Source organism: Podarcis erhardii (genome assembly GCF_964252035.2).
Source record: "Podarcis erhardii genome assembly, chromosome: 3".
Lineage (NCBI taxonomy): Eukaryota > Metazoa > Chordata > Lepidosauria > Squamata > Lacertidae > Podarcis > Podarcis erhardii.
In genome coordinates, this window is record NC_138507.1 from 34,792,213 (window position 1) to 34,811,448 (window position 19,236).

Consider the following 19,236-nt stretch of genomic DNA (forward strand, 5'->3'; position numbering starts at 1 on the left):
TATATCTAAAACTGAAAATGACACCATTGTTACTCTGTAGCCTTAGCTCCTTTCATCTCTAGATCCTAAAGGTGTTTTATTTTTTTTTTTGTCATTGGAGCCCGAAGCCATTTCTTTGCAATGCTAAGTAAAATGTGTAATCAAATTAACAAACTTTCCTTGCCCAAACCCTCCATTGTTTCCAGAACTACTTCTTTGACAATCACTCGTAGCCGAGTAAGATTGTCTTCCATAAACCCGGTTTTAACAATGAGTCCATAAGTGACTGTGGATGCCAATTCTGGACCCACACCTCCTTCCACAGTGGGGACATTGGTTCCTGGGTGGGAGTTGATCACAGTGTGGATTTGCCAAGCGTGCCTTCCTCTTAGCACGTTTCTCCCTTGCGTTCTGAGTTCGAGTGTCTTCAAAGCCCATGACACGTTTGGTATAGGCTGTTCTCCAAGTGGAGTGCTCACAGACCAATGTTTCCCGGTTGTCGGTGTTTATACTACATTTTTAAAGATACTACATGTTTATACTACATTTTTAAAGATACATTTTTAAAATACCAAAAGCACTTCATATATAGTATATGTCCTTAATTATTACCTCTCTGTAGCAGAGAATACTGGAATTAAATGTGATTTGATTTCCCAAAGTTTTGTTGTTGGGGGAGAGGAAGAAGCTGTGTGGGATGCAGCATTGGGTGAAAATGTATCTCCTCACTCCCCTATGCTTACAGTCCTGGTACATTTTTTAAAAAAGCAAAACAAATGAAGTCTTCCTTAACCCCTCCCTTTCACTTTCCTTGTGCAATGGGACCAATTCTTTGGAAATGCACTTAATGACAACCAGAAGTTTGATTTTGTTCCAAGTGATTATGCAATCTGGGGACTTCCCATAGCATTCTGCTACTGACTTGTCTGCCACCATATTTTGACCCATTTCCTCTTTGTTGGTTAAGGATGGTAGTGTGTGTCCCCCTAAAGCAGGCATGGCCAAACTAGGCTCTCCAGATGTTTTGGGACTACAACTCCCATCATCCCTAGCTAACAGGACCAGTGGTCAGGGATGATGGGAATTGTAGTCCCCAAACATCTGGAGGGCAAAGTTTGGCCATGCCTGCCCTAAAGCAATGCTCAAAGTAAGGTGGAATGATATTCCACTTTCTCAGATGAACTAAAAACCATCCCACTTCTTTTACATAGATAACTATGCCTCTCCTAATCTGAAACCAACCTATCCCACATGTTTTCTCTTTACACTTTGAGCCCTGCAGCCACTTCCTGTTATGGATCAGAGCCAACACAAATATAAGACAGAAAATCAGGTCCTAGTAATCTTTTCTAATAGCAGTGTGATCAGAAAATGTTGACTGATGCAACTTCAGGGTGAGAGTTAAGCAAATAAATACTTTTTAAAAAGTCATATCTCAATATAGTGCTAATTTATATGAATAAAGCATTAAGAAGGGTGCAAATGACTATATAGGCATAAGCAGATAAAACCTGCATATTGGATTTTAAACCAGGACATACCTGGTTTATAATCACGAAACTCGAAAGGGTTTGTCTTAATAGGTGCGGCTGATGCGCAAACAGGTAGGTCAATATGTTTCCTGTAAACAGCTACAGGTTCCACTGCACCTTCTTTTCTGTAATGCCAAACACGTTTTCCTACAATCAGATTCTATCTGTAATATGGATGCCTGCCTGGAGGTTGTAAAAGGATCTCAGAGGTAACCCAACAAACACATTTCTAAAGACGATTTGAGGTGCTTTCTGATCTGAAGATGTTGAAATGCAAAATGACTTTGGTCTCATGTTCACAGAACTGCAGTTATTCTGGCCTGATATCAATAGAAGTGTATTTTAAAAGAAATTCTCTGGCACTGAATAGCATCTTGGGGGTGATGCTGTGGGTGGATTTGGAAAACTCTTTCTTCTTTTAAATGTGAACAAAATTTCTCTAGCTTGTGGAAGCACTTTTGTACCCACCCCCACCCCCCGTTCCCCAAATTAACAACGTGCAGTTTATCCATCAGTTTTGTTTATTTAAGTATTTTTAATGCCACCTTTCAGTTCTGTGGCAAAATCCCTTTCAAAGTCTATTCCTCGTCTACATTTTGTTGATCGTTTTGGAAACGAAACGTTATCCTCTGTTGAATCCTAAACTGAGTATCAGACTTTCTCTCCCTCCTAGTTTTATTCTTATGGGAACTTCAGGAATAACCACCATTGTTTGCAATCAATATGCATTTAACACAGAGTAAAGTAAGGAATGAAAGGCAGGGAGTGATGGGATGATTGTTGCATTGGCAAAGGTCACTGTGGAGCAGGTGTGGGGACCCTTTGCCACTAGGCATACGGTACTTTCTGGGGTTGATGGGAATTGTTGTGCAGCAGTATCTGAAGAGCCAAAAGTTCCCAGTACCTGCTCTATAGCAATAGTTCTCAACCTTTTCAGACGAAGGACCCACTTGTAGTCCAGACATGCATCTAAGAATCCATTTTTCAGTTTTACACTATATATTTGTAATTGAGAGACCCACACCTTAGGTCCGGCCACCTAAATCCACTAGTGGATGCAGATGCACCAGATGAAGACCAATGCTCTTGAGCATAGCTGTCAACTTTCAGATCTGAAAATAATATCAGCAGCCTCGAAAATAAGGGATCAGCAGCCTCACCTATCCTGGGGACAGTCTACGGGATATCTAACAATCCGGGATAGCAGCGGGAAACGGCGCATGAATAAGGGAATTTCCCACCAAAAAACCAGAAGGTTGACAGCTATGCACTGGAGTCTAGTTGTTTCAGTCTCGAAAAAATAAGTAGTTAACCTGCATCCTGAAAACTGTTTTAGCTGTCCTATTGTATAGTGCTAGAGTTACTGCTAGGATCACTTCCTTCCAATTAAAAGAAATATAAATTCCATAGAGGAAGCTAAATCAACTGTGTAAAAGTTCACCAGGAGTTAGTGCTGGTCTCCATTTCAATGCCAGTGAGCAATTTTGGAACAAGGGAAGTCATAGTAAGAATGTATTGTTGACCTGGAACAAGGGTGGAATTTGGTCTTTCAAATTTCAGCAGCGACCTGTGTGAGGCCAAAATTCAGCACATGCCCCTCCTGCCTTTCCTTCTTTTCTGCTCAATCCACTATGTCATAGTTGCAGTGCCCTGCAGCACCCCCTAGATTTGGCACCCAGTGCAACCCAAAGTTTCCTGTGAAGAGGGTGTGAGCCCCAGGCATCTCCCATTTTAGAATTTCAGCAATACTTTCAGACATGGGCATAGCCAGGATTTTTGTTAGGGGGAGCATAATCGATGTGATTGGTCAGTTAGCAGCTTCCCCTCTGCGCCCACCCCCCCTATGCTCATGCTTCCAGAAATATACTGCAGTTGAAACAAAGTTGCTACAAAGCAGTCCAGGTTGTGGATAGACCTGAAATGTTTTTCCCCTCAGGCTGCAATCCTTATAGCTCTGGTTTTGTGCATGTTAAGTTTCATGGATCTCAACAGGACTTGCTCCGAAGTGCGTTTGAGCTGCAACTCTTCTTGTACAAACCACATAGCAAGAGACTGAAACAACTAGACTCCAGTGCATAGTAAGCAGCTGTTTAAGGTCACCGCTGTCAACTTTACGTGTAAATTTACATTGCTTCAATTCAACAAAAACTTTGCAAAGTCTCGTGGGACCTTTTTACCTCTTGACACAAGCACACAAAACCACCTTCTCAGAAGAGGACCACAATGAATCTGTTATGGTGCCACAAAACATATTTCAGGGATAACCCCAACAAATGCCTTCCTGCAGACCCAGACGACGACCCGCTGCTGCTTTCACCGTTCCCGACCCCTGGCTCTGCTGCCGGGGAGCGGCGACTGACGGCAGCCGTCACCCCTAACATCTTTATGTGCGACTCAGGGATTTGCCCCCGCGGAAGGCAGTTCATGAAATGGAAACTTCTCAACCTGCAGGGAGTTTATGCCGCAGCAATACACCACACCTGTTAAACTTGTGAGGGACTGCAACATTATTTATTTCTGAGCAGGTGGGGCGTGTGCGCGCTCATGCTCTACTACTGCAAAGCTGAGGTGGTTTCTCTTCTCAAAGGGACTCAATACAGTCAGGAGCACCCGCCTCTCAAGGCAGCCGCTTATCGGAAGAATTCCGGCTCTCGCCTTTCAAAGGCAAACAGCGCAAGGGAGGCTCGCAGCGAGGACACCAATCAGGCCCGGCGCTTGCCTCGCTCCGCCCTTCTGCTTGGCACCACCTCCCCGCCCGCGGCCGCCGCTTGCTTGCTCGAAGGCCGGATTTCTACCAAACCGGTTCTCGCCGGCTCCCTCCGCCTTTAGCCTCTTCCTTTTCCCCGCCCTTTTCTCCTCCCTTCTCCTCTTCTAAATCCCCGCCCACCGCCACACGCCTGACCGTGGCCGCGCGCGCGCCCTTCCGACGCCTCCGATTGGCCGGGCGCCGCCGCTCGCGGGAGGCGTTTGTGACGCGGCAAAGCTTCCGAGCTCCCCCCCCCCCGCCTGCTTTTCGTAAAGGCAACGGGTTAGGGGGTTGGAGAGGAACGGGGCGGGGCGTCGCATGACACGCGCGCGCCGGAGAGCGGGGCGGCGCTTAAAGACAGCTCCGCCCACTCCAGCCTCTCCGCTTTTCTGCTTGCCTTGCGCAGAAGAGCGCGCGAGCAGAGGCCCCGCCGCAGCTCCTCCCCCGAGCCCCTCCCACGCCCTGCCGCTTTTCCTTTCTGCCGTCAGAGCCGCGTTAGCAACACCGCCGCCACCAGAAGCAGCAGCAGCAGCAGCAGCAGCAAGAGGAGCTCCTCCTCCTCCTCCTCCTCGTGTCCGCGCGCGCGCCCCCCTCTTCGGTCTCTCCCCTCCCCCTTCTCTCTCTCTCTCTTTCTCTCCCCCTCCGGCTCCTCCTCTGCCCTGCATGGTCCATCGCCGCCGCCCTGCTCCGGCACCACCACCTCCGCGGCCGCCTCCGCTTCCCTCAGGCTCAGCTCCTCCTGCCCTCGGCGGTGGCGCCCTCAGCACCCAGGCTGTATGATCAGGCTACAGTCTTCAATGAGTAACCATATTCCTGTGAGTAACGGGCGACCCTCTCGCCGCCTCTCAGCACCGTTTTCCCCCTCTCTGCCCTCCCCCTTCTCTCTTTCTCTCCCTCCATGTTCGTTTCTTTGTTCCTTGGGCCGCGACGGCGTTTCCCTCAGGCGGGCGGGCATGTCGTGGAAGCCCCCCCCCCCCTTTCCCAGCTGAGGCGCCGTCCTCTCAGGCGAGGCGGCGGCGGCGGCACACAAAGCCTCCCTTCTCTTCTCGAAAAGGGAGGAGGACGCCGCTCCCTCAAGCTGTTCTTCTTCCTCTGGGCTCCTTTCCCCGCGTCGCTGTGGAAGCGGCGGCAGATGGCCGCGTCCTGACTGGACTGGGCCATGGAGGGGAGGCATAGAGTGAGAGAAGGGGGCTTCGACGCCCTTTCCGAAGGAGGCGTCGCCACTGTCTGGAAGTGGCGGGATGGGGTGGGGGAGAAGTAGGAGCCGCGCGGAGGGAGGGAGCGAAGCAGCAGCAGCAGCAACAAGCATCTCCTCGATGTTTGCGGTCGGCACGGAGGGGGGAGGGCGTCGGTGAGCCTGCAAGCCCCACCGCCATGCTGCATGGGGGGTGGGGGTTTCCATGGCCCGGCCGCGCGCGCCACGTGCCCCCCGCTTCCTTTCCATCCGTGCCCGGCCCATCGGGGGTTGTCTCTGCGGCGTGTCTCTCGACCTTTAAACCCAGTCGCGACGACGTGTCGTTTGCCCGATGGCCCCCCCCTTTTTCTTTTACGCCGGGCGGCGCCGCGCTGCTTTCTGGGGGGCCACCGGTCCGCGTGTACCCCTGAAAGCCCCCGCCAGTGGGGAGGCGAAGGATGCAAGGATTGCCGGTGGCGGGTGGGGGAGAAACACGAACACACACACGTACGTTAGTGAAATCGTGCGTGTTTAAAATAGGGGAACAAGTGTATTCAATCACAAACGCCAGCCTCAACAATTCGGATTACGCCTCCGCTTGTCTTAAAGCGGGTTCAGAAGGGACGCCGCGTGCAGAAAGATTTGGGACAGTTCTTAAGGAGTAGTCATTAGCCGCCTCTTCCCATACTCTGGGTGACTGCAGCTCCGTTAGAAAAGGCCAGTCCGCCCTTGGTGCCTACCTCTGCCCAAGAGATGCATCCGATCCTAGACAGCGCGAATGAAGCACGCCAGATTCCCCCCACCGCACACACCCGAATTGTATCAATGGGCTTCGCTGTGAGTCGTGACTCTGGGAAAGGAAGCGGGGGCGTTTCTCTCCACCCCTTGCTGCGTGGCTCGTTGAGGCGAGGAAAGGAAACAAGTCGAGACATGTCCCGGCCGCTACCTGGCCGTGGCGGGGCTATTGCGCTTCCGAGTGTGACTCACCACTGGGGCGTGCGGGGAGGGGGTGAAGGGAGAGTGGCGAGGACATCCGGCGGGGCTGGGTCAGCGTGGCTTTCCCGTCTCTCTGCTGTCTGCATGCAGATGACGAGCACGCTGCTTCCCGCTCCCGCTGCAGTCACACGCCGGAAGAAGGTGGGGGAACCGCAAAAAGGACGCGATCGGGGCAAAAAGATTTTTTTGCCAGGTTTCCTGCGCAGGCGGTTGCTAGGGTGGGAAGAGAGCGACAGTCTGGAACACGACCTCGTGTCTGCTTTGCTAGGGAGACCCTGTCACTTGGGCTGAGGAAGCATGCACTTGTGTGTCATGTGAGAAGCATATTAAGTGTCAAGAAAAGTGATGTGGTTTATAGGTTTTGAGTTAACAAGGCAGTCAATCTTTCGGCTGAGTCACAGGATTATATTTACTGTAATTTGGAACATCCTAGTAAGTTTGTTTATATGAGGCCATGATGGAGGACTTCAACACCCCCCCCCAATCAAGTTATTTTCTAAACACTTGGGGAATGGTTGGTTTGCATATTTTTCAAAGTAATTTCTAAAGTCAATAACCAATAAATTTTGGAATTACTGTAGTTAAGGTGTCTACATTCCTCGATTGTTTTTGAGACTCCATACAAATGTTTTGGCTACTTAAGAAAAATTGTAAAAGCTATAATTGGCTAAAGGCAGTGATAATGATCTTTTTTTCATGGAACAGGGTGTACCATAATCAATCCAGATTCATTTTGTAAGCAGAAATTAGAACCTGATCAAAATCAGTGGGGATTTGTAAAGACACATTGAACAGTTCTTCAATCTAAAATATCCTTTGAGTCTGGAGGAGTTTCTACTGCTGGCTGTCTTTTGCTATAGCCTGAATTTTTAACTGGAGGAGGCAGTTATTCATGTATCATGAAATGGCTACCATGCCTGCTCACTGATTCAGGCACCTGCCCCATCCCAATTCCAGAGCTTCCACCTCCTCAGACGTTCCTTCTGTTATTCCTCCTTCTTGTCATTTGTCACTTTTCCCATTTCATCTACTTCTTGCACCTTCCCACACACTTCTAATCAAGCTACTTTTCTGCAGTTCTCAGGGCTAGCATTCTAATCTTGGTTTCTTCCTATGGTTCCAGGCAGTTTCCAATGGCTTTCCAGCCATGTCATGCTCTACAGCTCACTTGCTTGTCCTGATGCTTTGAGTGTGGTTGCTAGTGTAGGATGTGGGGAGGAAACAGGAAGAACCTAAAGTGGCTGAGTTCAATAAATGCATATGCAATTTTGTTTGAAAGACTTTAGGACTCTTCGCAACATGGCAGAAGCTTTTTTACCTTCAAAAATTTGTACGAAGCCCAAAGTTGTTGTCATTTCTCTAAATAAAATAGCAACTTTAGTTACAGTAGGACTTGGAGCAGACTTGTTTGTAACAGATTCCCTGTTGCAATAATACTTGGAACATGTAGTTCAGGTAGGCAAATACCATGCAGGGTAGGCACATATGAAATTACTAATTGAGCCACAATGTTTCAGTGACAACTGTTTGTAGTGGTCAGTTTGCTTGTCAGAGACAACAACTATTAATTTACAACTGTGGGCTGAAACTATGTAATAAACAGTTCTGATAGTGCAATAACTTTTTGATACACAGTGGAGCTTACCTGCGCGACCCTCAGTTCTGACAGTTCCCCAGTCATCCAGATCAGATTAATTTGTCTTGAAAAGAGAGCATCTTGTGCAAAGAGGAATGAACTGGTACTAAGTTTAAAACGTGTTGACTATAATAAGTGAATTCTCAGATTACAGGATAAATAGATAAATTTTGCTGTGGTCAAATTTCTATTTTAGCTTCATAGCTTTCAATTTCGTCTCTCCTTTTCTTTGTCTTCTATTGCTACAGTGGTCTTTTAAAAGTTGTTCTGTTAGGTTTATGTGCTGTCCTTTTATCTTAACTATACATTTAAGAAGTTCTTATATTTAAAAGTACTGGGTTGTCTCCAGGGCTGTCTTTCCATGAACAGAAGGTTCTGGTGATTTAAACGATTTAACCCTTGCTCTTGTGCAGCACTCCTCACCACCTAAAGCCACACACACACACCACCTCTGGAGTAGATTGGGACAGGAACTCCAGAGGAAAGGGGAGGATCATCAGCAAGAAGCACCACTTTCACCATTGCATTTAAGGGGCAGGAATTTATGCTGAATCAAAGCTACCAGTGAACAGAAGGACTGTATTGGCTGCAATTAGGTTCCTTCTGTGGAGGTTCTCATACTGTTCCAGAGGATCCACCTACTCTCGAGCATATTTGGGGAGTAGGCAAAAAATGCATTGCTCCCACACTTCAGTGTGCAGAACTCTGCCCTGGGCGTCTCTGGATCTCACCATTATCGTTAATTGTTATGTTCAATATTATATGAACTGGCTGTTTTATATTGCTTACAGTGTGCAATCATAACATTGCCCAGAGAGCCATTGTAATGAGGTGGCAACACATGCAATAAATAAAATCTTAAACAAGAGGCATACACATAGAAGACAGGCATGGATGCCATTTTAAAAACATCAATTTGGGACCATTCCTTCCTATATCTGAGAATGGGGGAATGCTTCCTGCAGTTTTTCTGAACACTACTTTAAACAAATCCGTCTGATTAGGAATCTCATTTCTTGTTCATTAAATCTTTAATCAAACTGGTGATCCTAAACATTGCAGGCCAGTGAGCATTTCAGGATGGGAGAGAATGTCAGTTCTAAGATCATTTCTCAACAGACAAATGCAACAACTTTTGGTGTTTCACAATTGCTGTGATTCCAAGGAGTGTATATGTCTTATCTGAGTCAGTTTGTTCCTTGGAAAAAATATGTAAGTAGCAAGATGTTCAAATTAAAACACAGAAGCAGACTGTACTAGTTCTAGATCCACACCCCATATCAGAACATAAAGTTTTCAAGCACACAGTACGTCAAAGTGTATAAATTTTGCTCTGTGAGTTGAGAATTGCCTGTAGATGGCATTACTAGAGAAGACAAAATTTGATATCTTGGATTAACTGATCAATACGAGTATCTTATTCGGAAAGATTCCTTCTTTCTGTGTGTCTCTGTATAGTCCAAAGCCAAGAAAGTGATTTGGACGGTGTTAGATGATGGGCAGATTATTTACTCTTCCGCTGTAGAAATATCTCAGGCTTGACAGTATTTTTTAAAATGTAGTGTCTTTTGTTTCTACGTACAATGCACAGTGTTTGAGAAGTTTCATGATACATGGAAACTTACCATTCTTGAGTTTCATCAAAATAAAGTTGGCATACTGATGAGGATTCAATGCTGCTCTTGGGTTTGTTACTATAACCATGACAACTCAGCTGCCTTGGTCTGAAAAAGAGTTATCTTTAAGTGCATCTGTGGGTGCAGTTGCTTGGGGGCAGCTAAATATTTATTTGGTGTTGGCTCATATTAAATTCTTTATCTGCACTCCCTTCACCCTGCCTCCTTTCAGATAAGCCCTACCTTGTGGCTCAGAATTTACATGGTAGTATTATAGGATAGTTATTGTTCAGGCAAAAATAAGTAAATGGAGGCATTGGTGTCTTATTACAACTGTTTTATTAAATGGGTGTGTGGGGGAAATAATCACACTTCATGAATAAAATATAGTTTGAAAATGAAGCAGTCTAAAGCATCCTTCCCCAATACAGTGCCCTCCAGATGTTGCTGGAGTATAACTTGCATTGGCTTCTACCAGCATGATCAGGGATGTTACCAACAAGCAATGGGTATGTAGCCAAACATTGGCTGAATAAGCCCCTCCCCTAAACTTGCCAGAACTCTGTTCTTACACTTCAGTTGCGGCATTCGGCAGGACTCCTTGTATTTAAACTGAGTTTGCACCCATTCACAGATAGTGCATACTGTATATGCAACAACGTGTATACTTGAACCACCCTCACAAGCAATCTTACCTTCCACAGCTAATATGCCATACGGGTATACCCCCATTCCCCCCACAAAGCAAGGCGGAGAATTTTAATGTTCTCTGCCTTGCTTACAGGAGTCTGGGAGGTTTTTTGCGAGTTCTTGTGTTTAATTTTTGTGATTTCAACCGAATGGCCTTCAACCATGTAAAGTTGAAATTGTGTATGTTGTGAGTGACCTGTATAGCTTATAATTCTTTAGATGCATGTGTTAATGGAACTTGCTTAATTTAATCAAGCTTTAAAACTTCTGTAAAAATTTACATGAAGCAATCAGATTACCGTTTTTTCCCATGTATAATGTTAATTTCAGGGGGGGGCGCTAATAATTAATTTTAATTTTTTATTTTAAATCTTTGTTATATTCATATTGTCCCTTGTATTCTGATTTTTCTTACGATATTGTGTGTGTTGATGCTGGTCTGTGACCGTATTAATAAATTCATTCATTCACTCATTCATTCATTCATGTATAACACACACACACCCCATGTATAAGATGTCCCCTAATTTTGGGGACTCAAAATTAAGAAAATGGGGCGGGGGAGATTTCCCCCATGTATAGACTACCCCCTTTTTAACATTATTTTAAAGCAAAAAACCCTAGTCTTATACACGGGAAAGTACAGTATGTCTTGGAGCATGCCTCATTTCTCTCCACAGTAGTATGCTGCTAACTTGCAATCCCTGGTTAACCATCCCAATGTGTGTTTCTGCTGTGGGAAAACTTGTTTACTTGGAGTTCTTTGATTTCAACCTCTGTGCTATAATTGTAGTTGTTGCAGGAAAGCTTTACCATACTTTTCCTTGTATAAGACTAGGTTTCCCCCTCTAAAATAATGTTTAAAAAGGGGGTTGTCTTATACACTGGGGCCACCTTCCCCTATTTTCGTAAATTTGAGTCCCCAAAAATAGGGGCTGTGTTATACACTGAAAAATTCAGTAATTCTCCCAGTAATGAATATTGCTTTAGTAAAACTGCTTTCCTCATCTTGAACGAGGAGGCGACTTGGAACTTGCCATTTACTGGCTTAACTGCCAGTGGCCATGAAACCCCTTGAATGGTAACAGTTGTATCATGAACAGTGTTATAATCACACTGAAATTCCTGTAGGTGGCTTGCTTCTAAGCATGAAAACCAGTGATTTTGATAAGCCCTTTAAGGCCCATAGGCAGGACCCCAAAGAGAGGGTTCTCATTAGTAGATGCACCATCTAGTGTTTTTCTTGCCATTAAATATGTATTATTGAAGTGTCCTCCTTCAGCCTCCAAACTCTTGATACAAGCTGCTGATTCCCAACCTAAGTAAATTGAGTTCATTGGCATTTTTCCTTTATTAAGCACTTCATCATTTTAATAACTGTCTTCTGAATTAAGTTTGAGTGAGGTTTAATGCTGGTTTTATTTAGAAAAGTAGGTTGCATATCACATTCCAGTTTGGATTTTGTTTTGTTTTTAATCCTTATTAATGCCACTCTTACAAATAATATTTCATGGAATGGTCATCCATCCTGTTTCACTCACCTCCTCCCTTCTCTGAAAACTCAGCAAATGCTATACAGCAGCTGCCTTTTCCTATGCAAAGGAACTATAACCTGTTAAGGATTGTTCCTGTCTTAAATAGCCAGTGTAATGCTCACCTGGGGCTACAGTGACCAGAGTTCAGGGGTTGTGGGTTACCATAGGGCTAAATGGATGACTATACACCTTATTTACAGGATTGTTAATAAATCATAAAACACCACAAATGTTGCCTCCAAGTCATTTAGAATTTGTGTAATGTATACATGTTGTAATAAACAGGGTTTCATTTGGGAGGCCATGTGACAGGCATCTTTAGATCTCTACACTCTTTAAGCTTGGAAGGAAAACTTCCTGCACCTTCTGCAGAATGGAAAGTGATCCAGAACAAAGGTCTGTTCTTGATACTAATCACTTGAGTTTGCCACCTCTTGGGAGACAGAGAGAGAGCTGTCAGTCTTCCTGAATGCTGTTTTTAAATTAACCTGAGGAATTGCAAGGATTATCAAAATATCTTCAATACAGTAAAGTAGGTTTTCTTATTTTAGAAGAAACAAGTTTGTCTAAATCAGACATAGGCAAACCCCAGCCCTCCAGATGTTTGGGACTACAATTCCCATCATCTCTGACCATTGGTCCTGTTAGCTAGGGGTGGTGGTAATTGTAGTCTCAAACATCTGGAGGGCTGTAGTTTGCCTATGCCTGGTCTAAATTAAGGACATTCTCAATATTGGTGGTTCATTCCTTTATGTTACCTTTACCCAAGAATAAGCTATTTGTAAAGATACCTGCTCAGTCACTGACAAATGTGCTCTTCTTTTTCTCTCTCTTTGCAGCAGTTCTGTGGTGTTCTTGGTCACACATTTATGGAGTTTCTGAAGGGCAGTGGGGACTACTGCCAGGCACAGCACGGCCTCTATGCAGACAAGTGAACTATAGAAATTGATTACTACTCCACCAAGAAGCCCCCTTAAGAGTGGTTACCAGAATAAGACGTGTTGAGTTGAAATTGGCAGAGCATTTTACAAAGGAGTTCAGACCTGGATGGGGTAGCCTTGCTGCACTGCCTTTCTCTTTGCCTCAGTATTACAGGATTGAAGAATTGCTGCTTCTTGTTTAGGAGGTTCATTTCATTTCCCATTGCTCCCAACTTCATGCTTGTCAGCACGGGAAACTTCAAGTGGCTTTTAGTGGAGTAGACTTCGGTTTCTCCCAATCAATTCTGCTAGGTTTTTTGTTTTTTAAAAAATATTATTGGTCTTGTTGGACATTTTAACTAAATTAACATGGCCCGAATGAACCGCCCAGCTCCTGTGGAAATCACTTACAAGAATATGAGATTCCTTATCACTCACAATCCAACCAATGCAACCTTAAACAAGTTCATAGAGGTAAGGGTTCTTGAGTGGGAGGCTTATATTTATTTTTGTAATGTTGAAAAGTTTGATATAGCAGTATTACTGAAATTTGCCTTAGACAGTATTACTGAAATTTGCCTTGACTACCAACATGATGGTCTGTTAAGAGTTAATTTAACCTTATTTATTTTACACCACCATTCAGTCATTCGCAATACAGATTTCTTTATTGCATAGTAGTTGCATGTTCAAGAATTCCTCAAAACTGCATTTAGGTTAAGTGTTAAACTAATGTTACAGGGCAGAAGAGGGCAACCAGAATGATCAAGTGGATAGAGCTCTACTTTCAGAGGTAATATGTGAATACCACTTGCTGGAAACTTCAAGAGAAGAGAGTGCTCTTGAGCTCAGGTCCTGCTTATGGGCATCTGGTCGGCCACTGTGAGAACATGATGTTAGACTAGATGGACCTGTGGCCTCATCCAGCAGGTGGTTCTTCTGTTCTTAAAGATAGTCCTGCCCACTTGAATTCCTCTGCTATACTTCAGGTCTTTTTAGATATTTGTTAAGTAGTGCTGCTTGAAGAGGTGAAATGCAATAATTATAGGTCTTCTGAACAGCCTCTGTATTTGAAATTGTTCACAAAATTGCAATAGTCTGAGCATGAACATCAACACGGTATCATTAAGATATGTATCACTCTCTCCCCTTAGGAACTTAAGAAGTATGGAGTTACTACAGTAGTAAGAGTATGTGAAGCCACTTATGATACTGCTCCAGTAGAGAAAGAAGGCATTCAGGTTTTGGTGAGTAGCTTATTAAAAAGATAACATTAGCCATAGGATTTTTTAATTTCTATGGTGCAAGTGAGTGAACATGGAGGGGGAAATAATGCAGGTTGTGGTAATCTGGCCTTCAGATTTCTATGGATGTTTTAAAGCGAGAGAAGAAACGCAAATCAGGCAGTGATTTGTTAACTGTAAGACAAATTAAGAAGTACTATTCTAGGATATGTGGATGTTTAGGTAAGAAATTATTCACTTCATGCATTCCAGGATTGGCCCTTTGATGACGGAGCACCACCATCTATCCAGATTGTTGATGATTGGCTAAACCTCCTAAAAGTTAAATTCCGTGAAGAGCCTGGTTGTTGCATTGCTGTACACTGTGTTGCTGGTCTTGGAAGGTAAACAGAACTCCAAAATGCTATCTGCTCTGACTTCTCTACCAAACACCGATTCCATTAGCTAGTCTTACCGAGGTGGGGAATGGCTTGTAGTAAGTTACAGCTGTATGTGTATTATTGTCTTTTCAAATCAATGAAGCTTTGACTAATGAGAGATTGCAGCCCATATATCTAGTGAATTAGCTCTTGAACAGAGTGTTAACAGGGAACCTGTAAATTTGCACTAATCTGAGCAAGGAGATCAGTATTTGTAACAGTGAATGGCAGCTTTTGTGTTCCTCAAGCGCCAGTTTATGATTTTGGGTAATATACAGTTTGCATATGTAATTAATAAAATTCACTATATCCATCAGATTTTTGCAGGGCAAAAGTATAAGTGTACTATGAAATAGTTGTTTGGGTCTACAAAATGGGAGAAAATGACTATGAGGAAACATTCTGCAACTTGTGTTCTTTCCCTTCCACCAGAGCACCTGTATTAGTTGCCCTTGCACTCATTGAATGTGGAATGAAGTATGAGGATGCAGTGCAGTTCATAAGACAGTAAGTATTAAGCATCTGCCTTGTACATACCTGCCAATGACAGTTAGGAAAATCTTGAATTCCATACTTCAAAAAGTTGCTTTTTGTTGCTAGGACCACATGCAGCACAAGGCCTAAGCATCTGGCTATTTTTAATATTTCTTTAGCCCCTCTTCCACTGTATGAATGCTGTGTCCCTGCAAATCGGCCATTGCCAGGAGAGATTTTAAAGTCCTAGTCTAATAGTGGATTGTACAAGAGAAGGCAAAAAGAAGAAATGCGAAGGCTGAAGCTACAGTAGAAGTGGAATTGTAGGTGTGACTTGTACATCTGTATGTATCTCTATAACAAATTAGTGAACAGCTGAAAAAAACAGTAAAACAAAGCCATTAAAGGCAAGAGAAGTTAACATAAATAACAAAACAGAACTCTACACACACACCCCATTTAAAAATAGTTCAAAGAGTCTCAGATTACCTAAATTATTTTTAAAGCCTGAGTGAAGTATTTACCTGGTGCCACAGAAGATTGCAAAGATGGCAACTTGGCATGCCTCCTTGGAAAGGCTATTCCATAACTGGGTACTACTGGAAAGACTCTCTCCCTGGCAGTTGCTTGGCTCACTTCATTCAGCAAGCGCAGGTCCTTGGAAGAGCATTTTTAAAGTTCAGATGAATGACAGAAGGCAGGCTTTCAGTACAAAGTGAAAACTTGTTTTTCAATGAGGGTGGGGATTCTGTCCTTGCTAGGGCTCTTATAAAGAAACAAAACCTATCTTGAGCATATGATACTTGGTCACAAGTGAAGTAGTGTTACTTTCAGCACTCATAATTAACATGTTCAATATTTGAATGTTTTGTAGGAAGCGCCGTGGAGCCTTTAACAGCAAGCAGCTTCTCTATTTGGAGAAATATCGTCCGAAAATGCGACTGCGTTTTAAAGATTCAAATGGTCACCGTAACAACTGTTGTATTCAGTAAAAACCAAGCTGCCTATGTTTCTGGCTTTGGAAGTAGAAGAAGAAATCTATAATTGGGCAGGTTACATGAAAAACTACATGTATGTCTTAAACCAAGTTACATGAAGCTTCTATAGGTGTAGGCCACAATGTTGGCAGGAGAGCAACTTCGTTTAGATTATGGTGATTGTGATCTTTTTTAGAACATGAAATATACTTGGCCTTTCAAAATGTCTTATTAGTAATTTGTATCATTAAACTATCCTTAATCATGCATTTCAGGGTTTTTTTTCCATCGCAGTCCCAGTAGTCAAATCTACCACGACATGTGTAGAGATTAGGTGCCAAAAGCCCAGCACACTATTTCTGTATACCACAGTGTAGTTCTTAGTAACTACAGCTATCTGGACCATTGCCCTATTAGCAGCTGTCTTCTGTTTTGTGGATAGGGCTTCATAGAATAATCTGCCTATTCACTATATTTTGTCTCTCACAATCACACTAGAATGAGTATCAGGATTTGCACACGATTAACTGTCAATTACTTCTGGCACCCTAGACTTTTGTTAATTAACCCTCTTCATTCACCTACATTCACCTCCATTGTCTGGTTAACTCATAGAAAATAATCCTTCACGCTGTACAGAAGCACACAAGTCTTTAATGTCTCCAGACAAAAAAGCCTTACAGTTAAATAAATATTGGCACTAAATGTGCAACTTAGCAGAGGGCCTGTGAAAGGATGAGAGGGGACTAATAAATATTTCTAGTAAAATGTTGCCTTTTGTCTTGTGCAGGAAGTATAGAATATGCCCTTTACTTTAGTAAATAATTTTTTAATGTAGAAATGCTTTATTGTAGCTGAACACTCTTAATCATACATTTCTGAAGATCTTGTAATTTCTTTTATTGTACTTCTTGAAAGTTGTTTACCAACTATTGCTTTGTTAGAAGTGATTTTGTTTTGTTTTTTCTTGAGTTTCTGCCATGAATTTGGCAGACCTCTGTAATATTTTGTATGCCTTTTGACCTGCGTAACTTAATATTTGGATACTTGATAATTTGTTATGTAATTGATAAAATGGTGGTGTGTATTAATGTTAAACCATATATTTATACTGTTTTGGGAATGTGTGGTTATAGTACTGTGGGAGAAATAATTTGCCAGTGTTCACCAGCTTGTAAAATCTAGTGTGAGAGCTCATCTAAATAAACTCAAAACTGCATTGCAGTGCACCCGGAATTTTATCTTTGGGGCAAGGGAGGGTAGGGAAACGCTCTGATTTACAGCTTCGATGAATATATTTGAAGTGGAAATCACAGTTCAAGAAGCATATTAATTTCCCTGTGGCAAATACATGTTGGGTTCTCTCTCTCTCTCTCTCTCTCTCTCTCTCTCTCTCTCTCTCTCTCTCTGTGTGTGTGTGTGTGTGTGTGTGTAACTGAATTTGTTCTTAGTAACATGGTTCAGAAAACACGGAAGCATTAAGCGTTTTTCAGTAAACTTATATTTGTAACATAAAATGGGATTATTATTACTTAATAATTTATCGTGTTCTGCAAAGAAACACTGTATTTTTAAAAACCAGTAATTTAACCGTATATGGTACACACCATTCTTCAGAGCTTGCTGCTTGGATCACGAACGTGCAAGTAACATTTTACCATCTATTTCAGTATATCCACAATATTTCTCCCAAGACACACAAGGCAGCAACACTAACACTTATCGGGACAAATGCATTGGAAGCATCTTAATATACTGGATACTTTGAGCAAGTTCTTTAGCGACATGTTGAATCTAAGTACCAAACATCCTTAGGAAACCCACCATTTCTGTGTGTAATTCAAAGTTTTGACTTTGGCATAGAGAAAGCCCTACATTAACTGAGTCCCAAATACTTAAAAGATTGCCTCTTCTTATACAGACAAGTTTGAAAGTTAAGAACTGCAGAGGAGGTCTTGTTAGCAATTGCACCACCCTTGAAGGTCTCCCATTCTTAGGAAGTCTCTACCTTTAGATATGTGACTTGTGCAAACTGGGGGGGGGGGGAGTGTTCCTTAGAAACACAATCCTTTGGGAATGTTTCAATGATTGTTTACCCAGCTGCTGGTGACAGTGGTGACGATGGAATGATTGAAGCGATTTATGTTTTATTGTACAATAAATGGACCTGGCAAAGGGCAGGCAATGCACTTTATGGATGAACAAAAGCAAAAAAAACCAAAAACCCAGCCCTATAGAAGAAGCTATGAGGGCACTGCTTACCTGCAGAGGCACAGCAAAGGAGGCAGCTGAGCCATGTGGTGTGCTGGGTTGATTATATGCCTGCAGTGGCCAAAGGCCAGTGATTGTAGTTTTGCGGTACCTACCTATGCCCAGCCATGTGCTCAGATAGGGGAGAAGAATCATAGAATCATAGAACTGTAAAGTTGGAAAGGACCACAAGGGTCATCTAGTCCAACCCCCTGAAATGCAGGAATCTCTCTCCCAATTTTTGGGCTCAAACCCATGACCCTGAGATTAAGAGTCTCTTGCTCTACTGACTGAGCTATCTCTAAGAGGAAGATGACTGACCAAACCCAAAGAGTGCTCACTTACGGTTTCTCATCATCCTGGAAAAAAGTGACAAGTGGGGTGCCACAGGGTTCTGTCCAGGGCCCCTTGTTCTACGTCTTTACAGATGACTTAGATGAAAGAAGTGCAGGGATGCTCATCAAATTTTCAGATGACACCAAACTAAGCGGAATAGCTAATGCCACAGAAGATAGACTCAGGATTCAATATGACCATAACAGATTGGAGAACTGAGCCAGAACTAACAAAACGACAAATGTAAGGTTCTGCACTTAGGCAGAAATATTCAGCTGCCCAAATATAAGATGGGGGACACCTGGCTTGCCAGTAGTGCGTGTGAAAAGGATCTAGGAATCTTAGTAGACTACCAGGTTAACAGTCAACAGCAGAAAAAGCTGTGGTAATCCAGGCTGCATCAGCAGAAAGATTGTGACTCAATGAAGAATTGAGAGACATGCTCTGTTCTGCTTTGGTCAGACCCCACCTGGAGTATTGTGCTCAGTTCTGGATGCCACAATTTGAGGAGGATATTGACAAGCTGGAATGTCTACAGAGGAGGGTCTGGAAACTAAGCTTTATGAGGAACAGTAGAAGGAGCTGGGTACATTTAGCCTGGACAATAGGAGACTGAGGAGATACGATAGCCATCTTCAAATATCTAAATGGCTGTCACATGCATTCTATGGAATTCAAATTGTAATGCAATAAAATATATAAGGAAAAAATA

General features: G+C 43.2%; 2 protein-coding genes across 2 annotated transcripts; both read left to right on the top strand.

Annotated features, from left to right (window-relative positions):
* Window positions 1–4,572: 4,572 nt before the first annotated feature.
* Window positions 4,573–12,926, top strand: LOC309339345 (uncharacterized protein). Its single transcript, XM_081857567.1, has 2 exons — window positions 4,573–5,072; window positions 12,744–12,926. Exons 1-2 carry the CDS (start codon window positions 5,034–5,036, stop codon window positions 12,837–12,839), a joined length of 135 nt encoding a protein of 44 aa, XP_081713693.1. The 5' UTR covers window positions 4,573–5,033; the 3' UTR covers window positions 12,840–12,926.
* A 233-nt stretch (window positions 12,927–13,159) lies between these two features.
* PTP4A1 (protein tyrosine phosphatase 4A1) lies at window positions 13,160–17,157 on the top strand. Its single transcript, XM_081857513.1, has 5 exons — window positions 13,160–13,298; window positions 13,979–14,071; window positions 14,321–14,451; window positions 14,920–14,994; window positions 15,836–17,157. Exons 1-5 carry the CDS (start codon window positions 13,194–13,196, stop codon window positions 15,951–15,953), a joined length of 522 nt encoding a protein of 173 aa, XP_081713639.1. The 5' UTR covers window positions 13,160–13,193; the 3' UTR covers window positions 15,954–17,157.
* Window positions 17,158–19,236: the final 2,079 nt, after the last annotated feature.

Excerpts from the sequence above, each read along its gene's own strand:
- LOC309339345 (XM_081857567.1), top strand. The coding sequence starts at position 5,034 with ATGATCAGGCTACAGTCTTCAATGAGTAACCATATTCCT. Across the intron at positions 5,073-12,743 it reads CAATGAGTAACCATATTCCT|CAGTTCTGTGGTGTTCTTGG; the intron begins GTGAGTAACGGG and ends CTCTCTTTGCAG.
- PTP4A1 (XM_081857513.1), top strand. The coding sequence starts at position 13,194 with ATGGCCCGAATGAACCGCCCAGCTCCTGTGGAAATCACTTACAAGAAT. Across the intron at positions 14,452-14,919 it reads TGTGTTGCTGGTCTTGGAAG|AGCACCTGTATTAGTTGCCC; the intron begins GTAAACAGAACT and ends CCCTTCCACCAG. Across the intron at positions 14,995-15,835 it reads GCAGTGCAGTTCATAAGACA|GAAGCGCCGTGGAGCCTTTA; the intron begins GTAAGTATTAAG and ends AATGTTTTGTAG.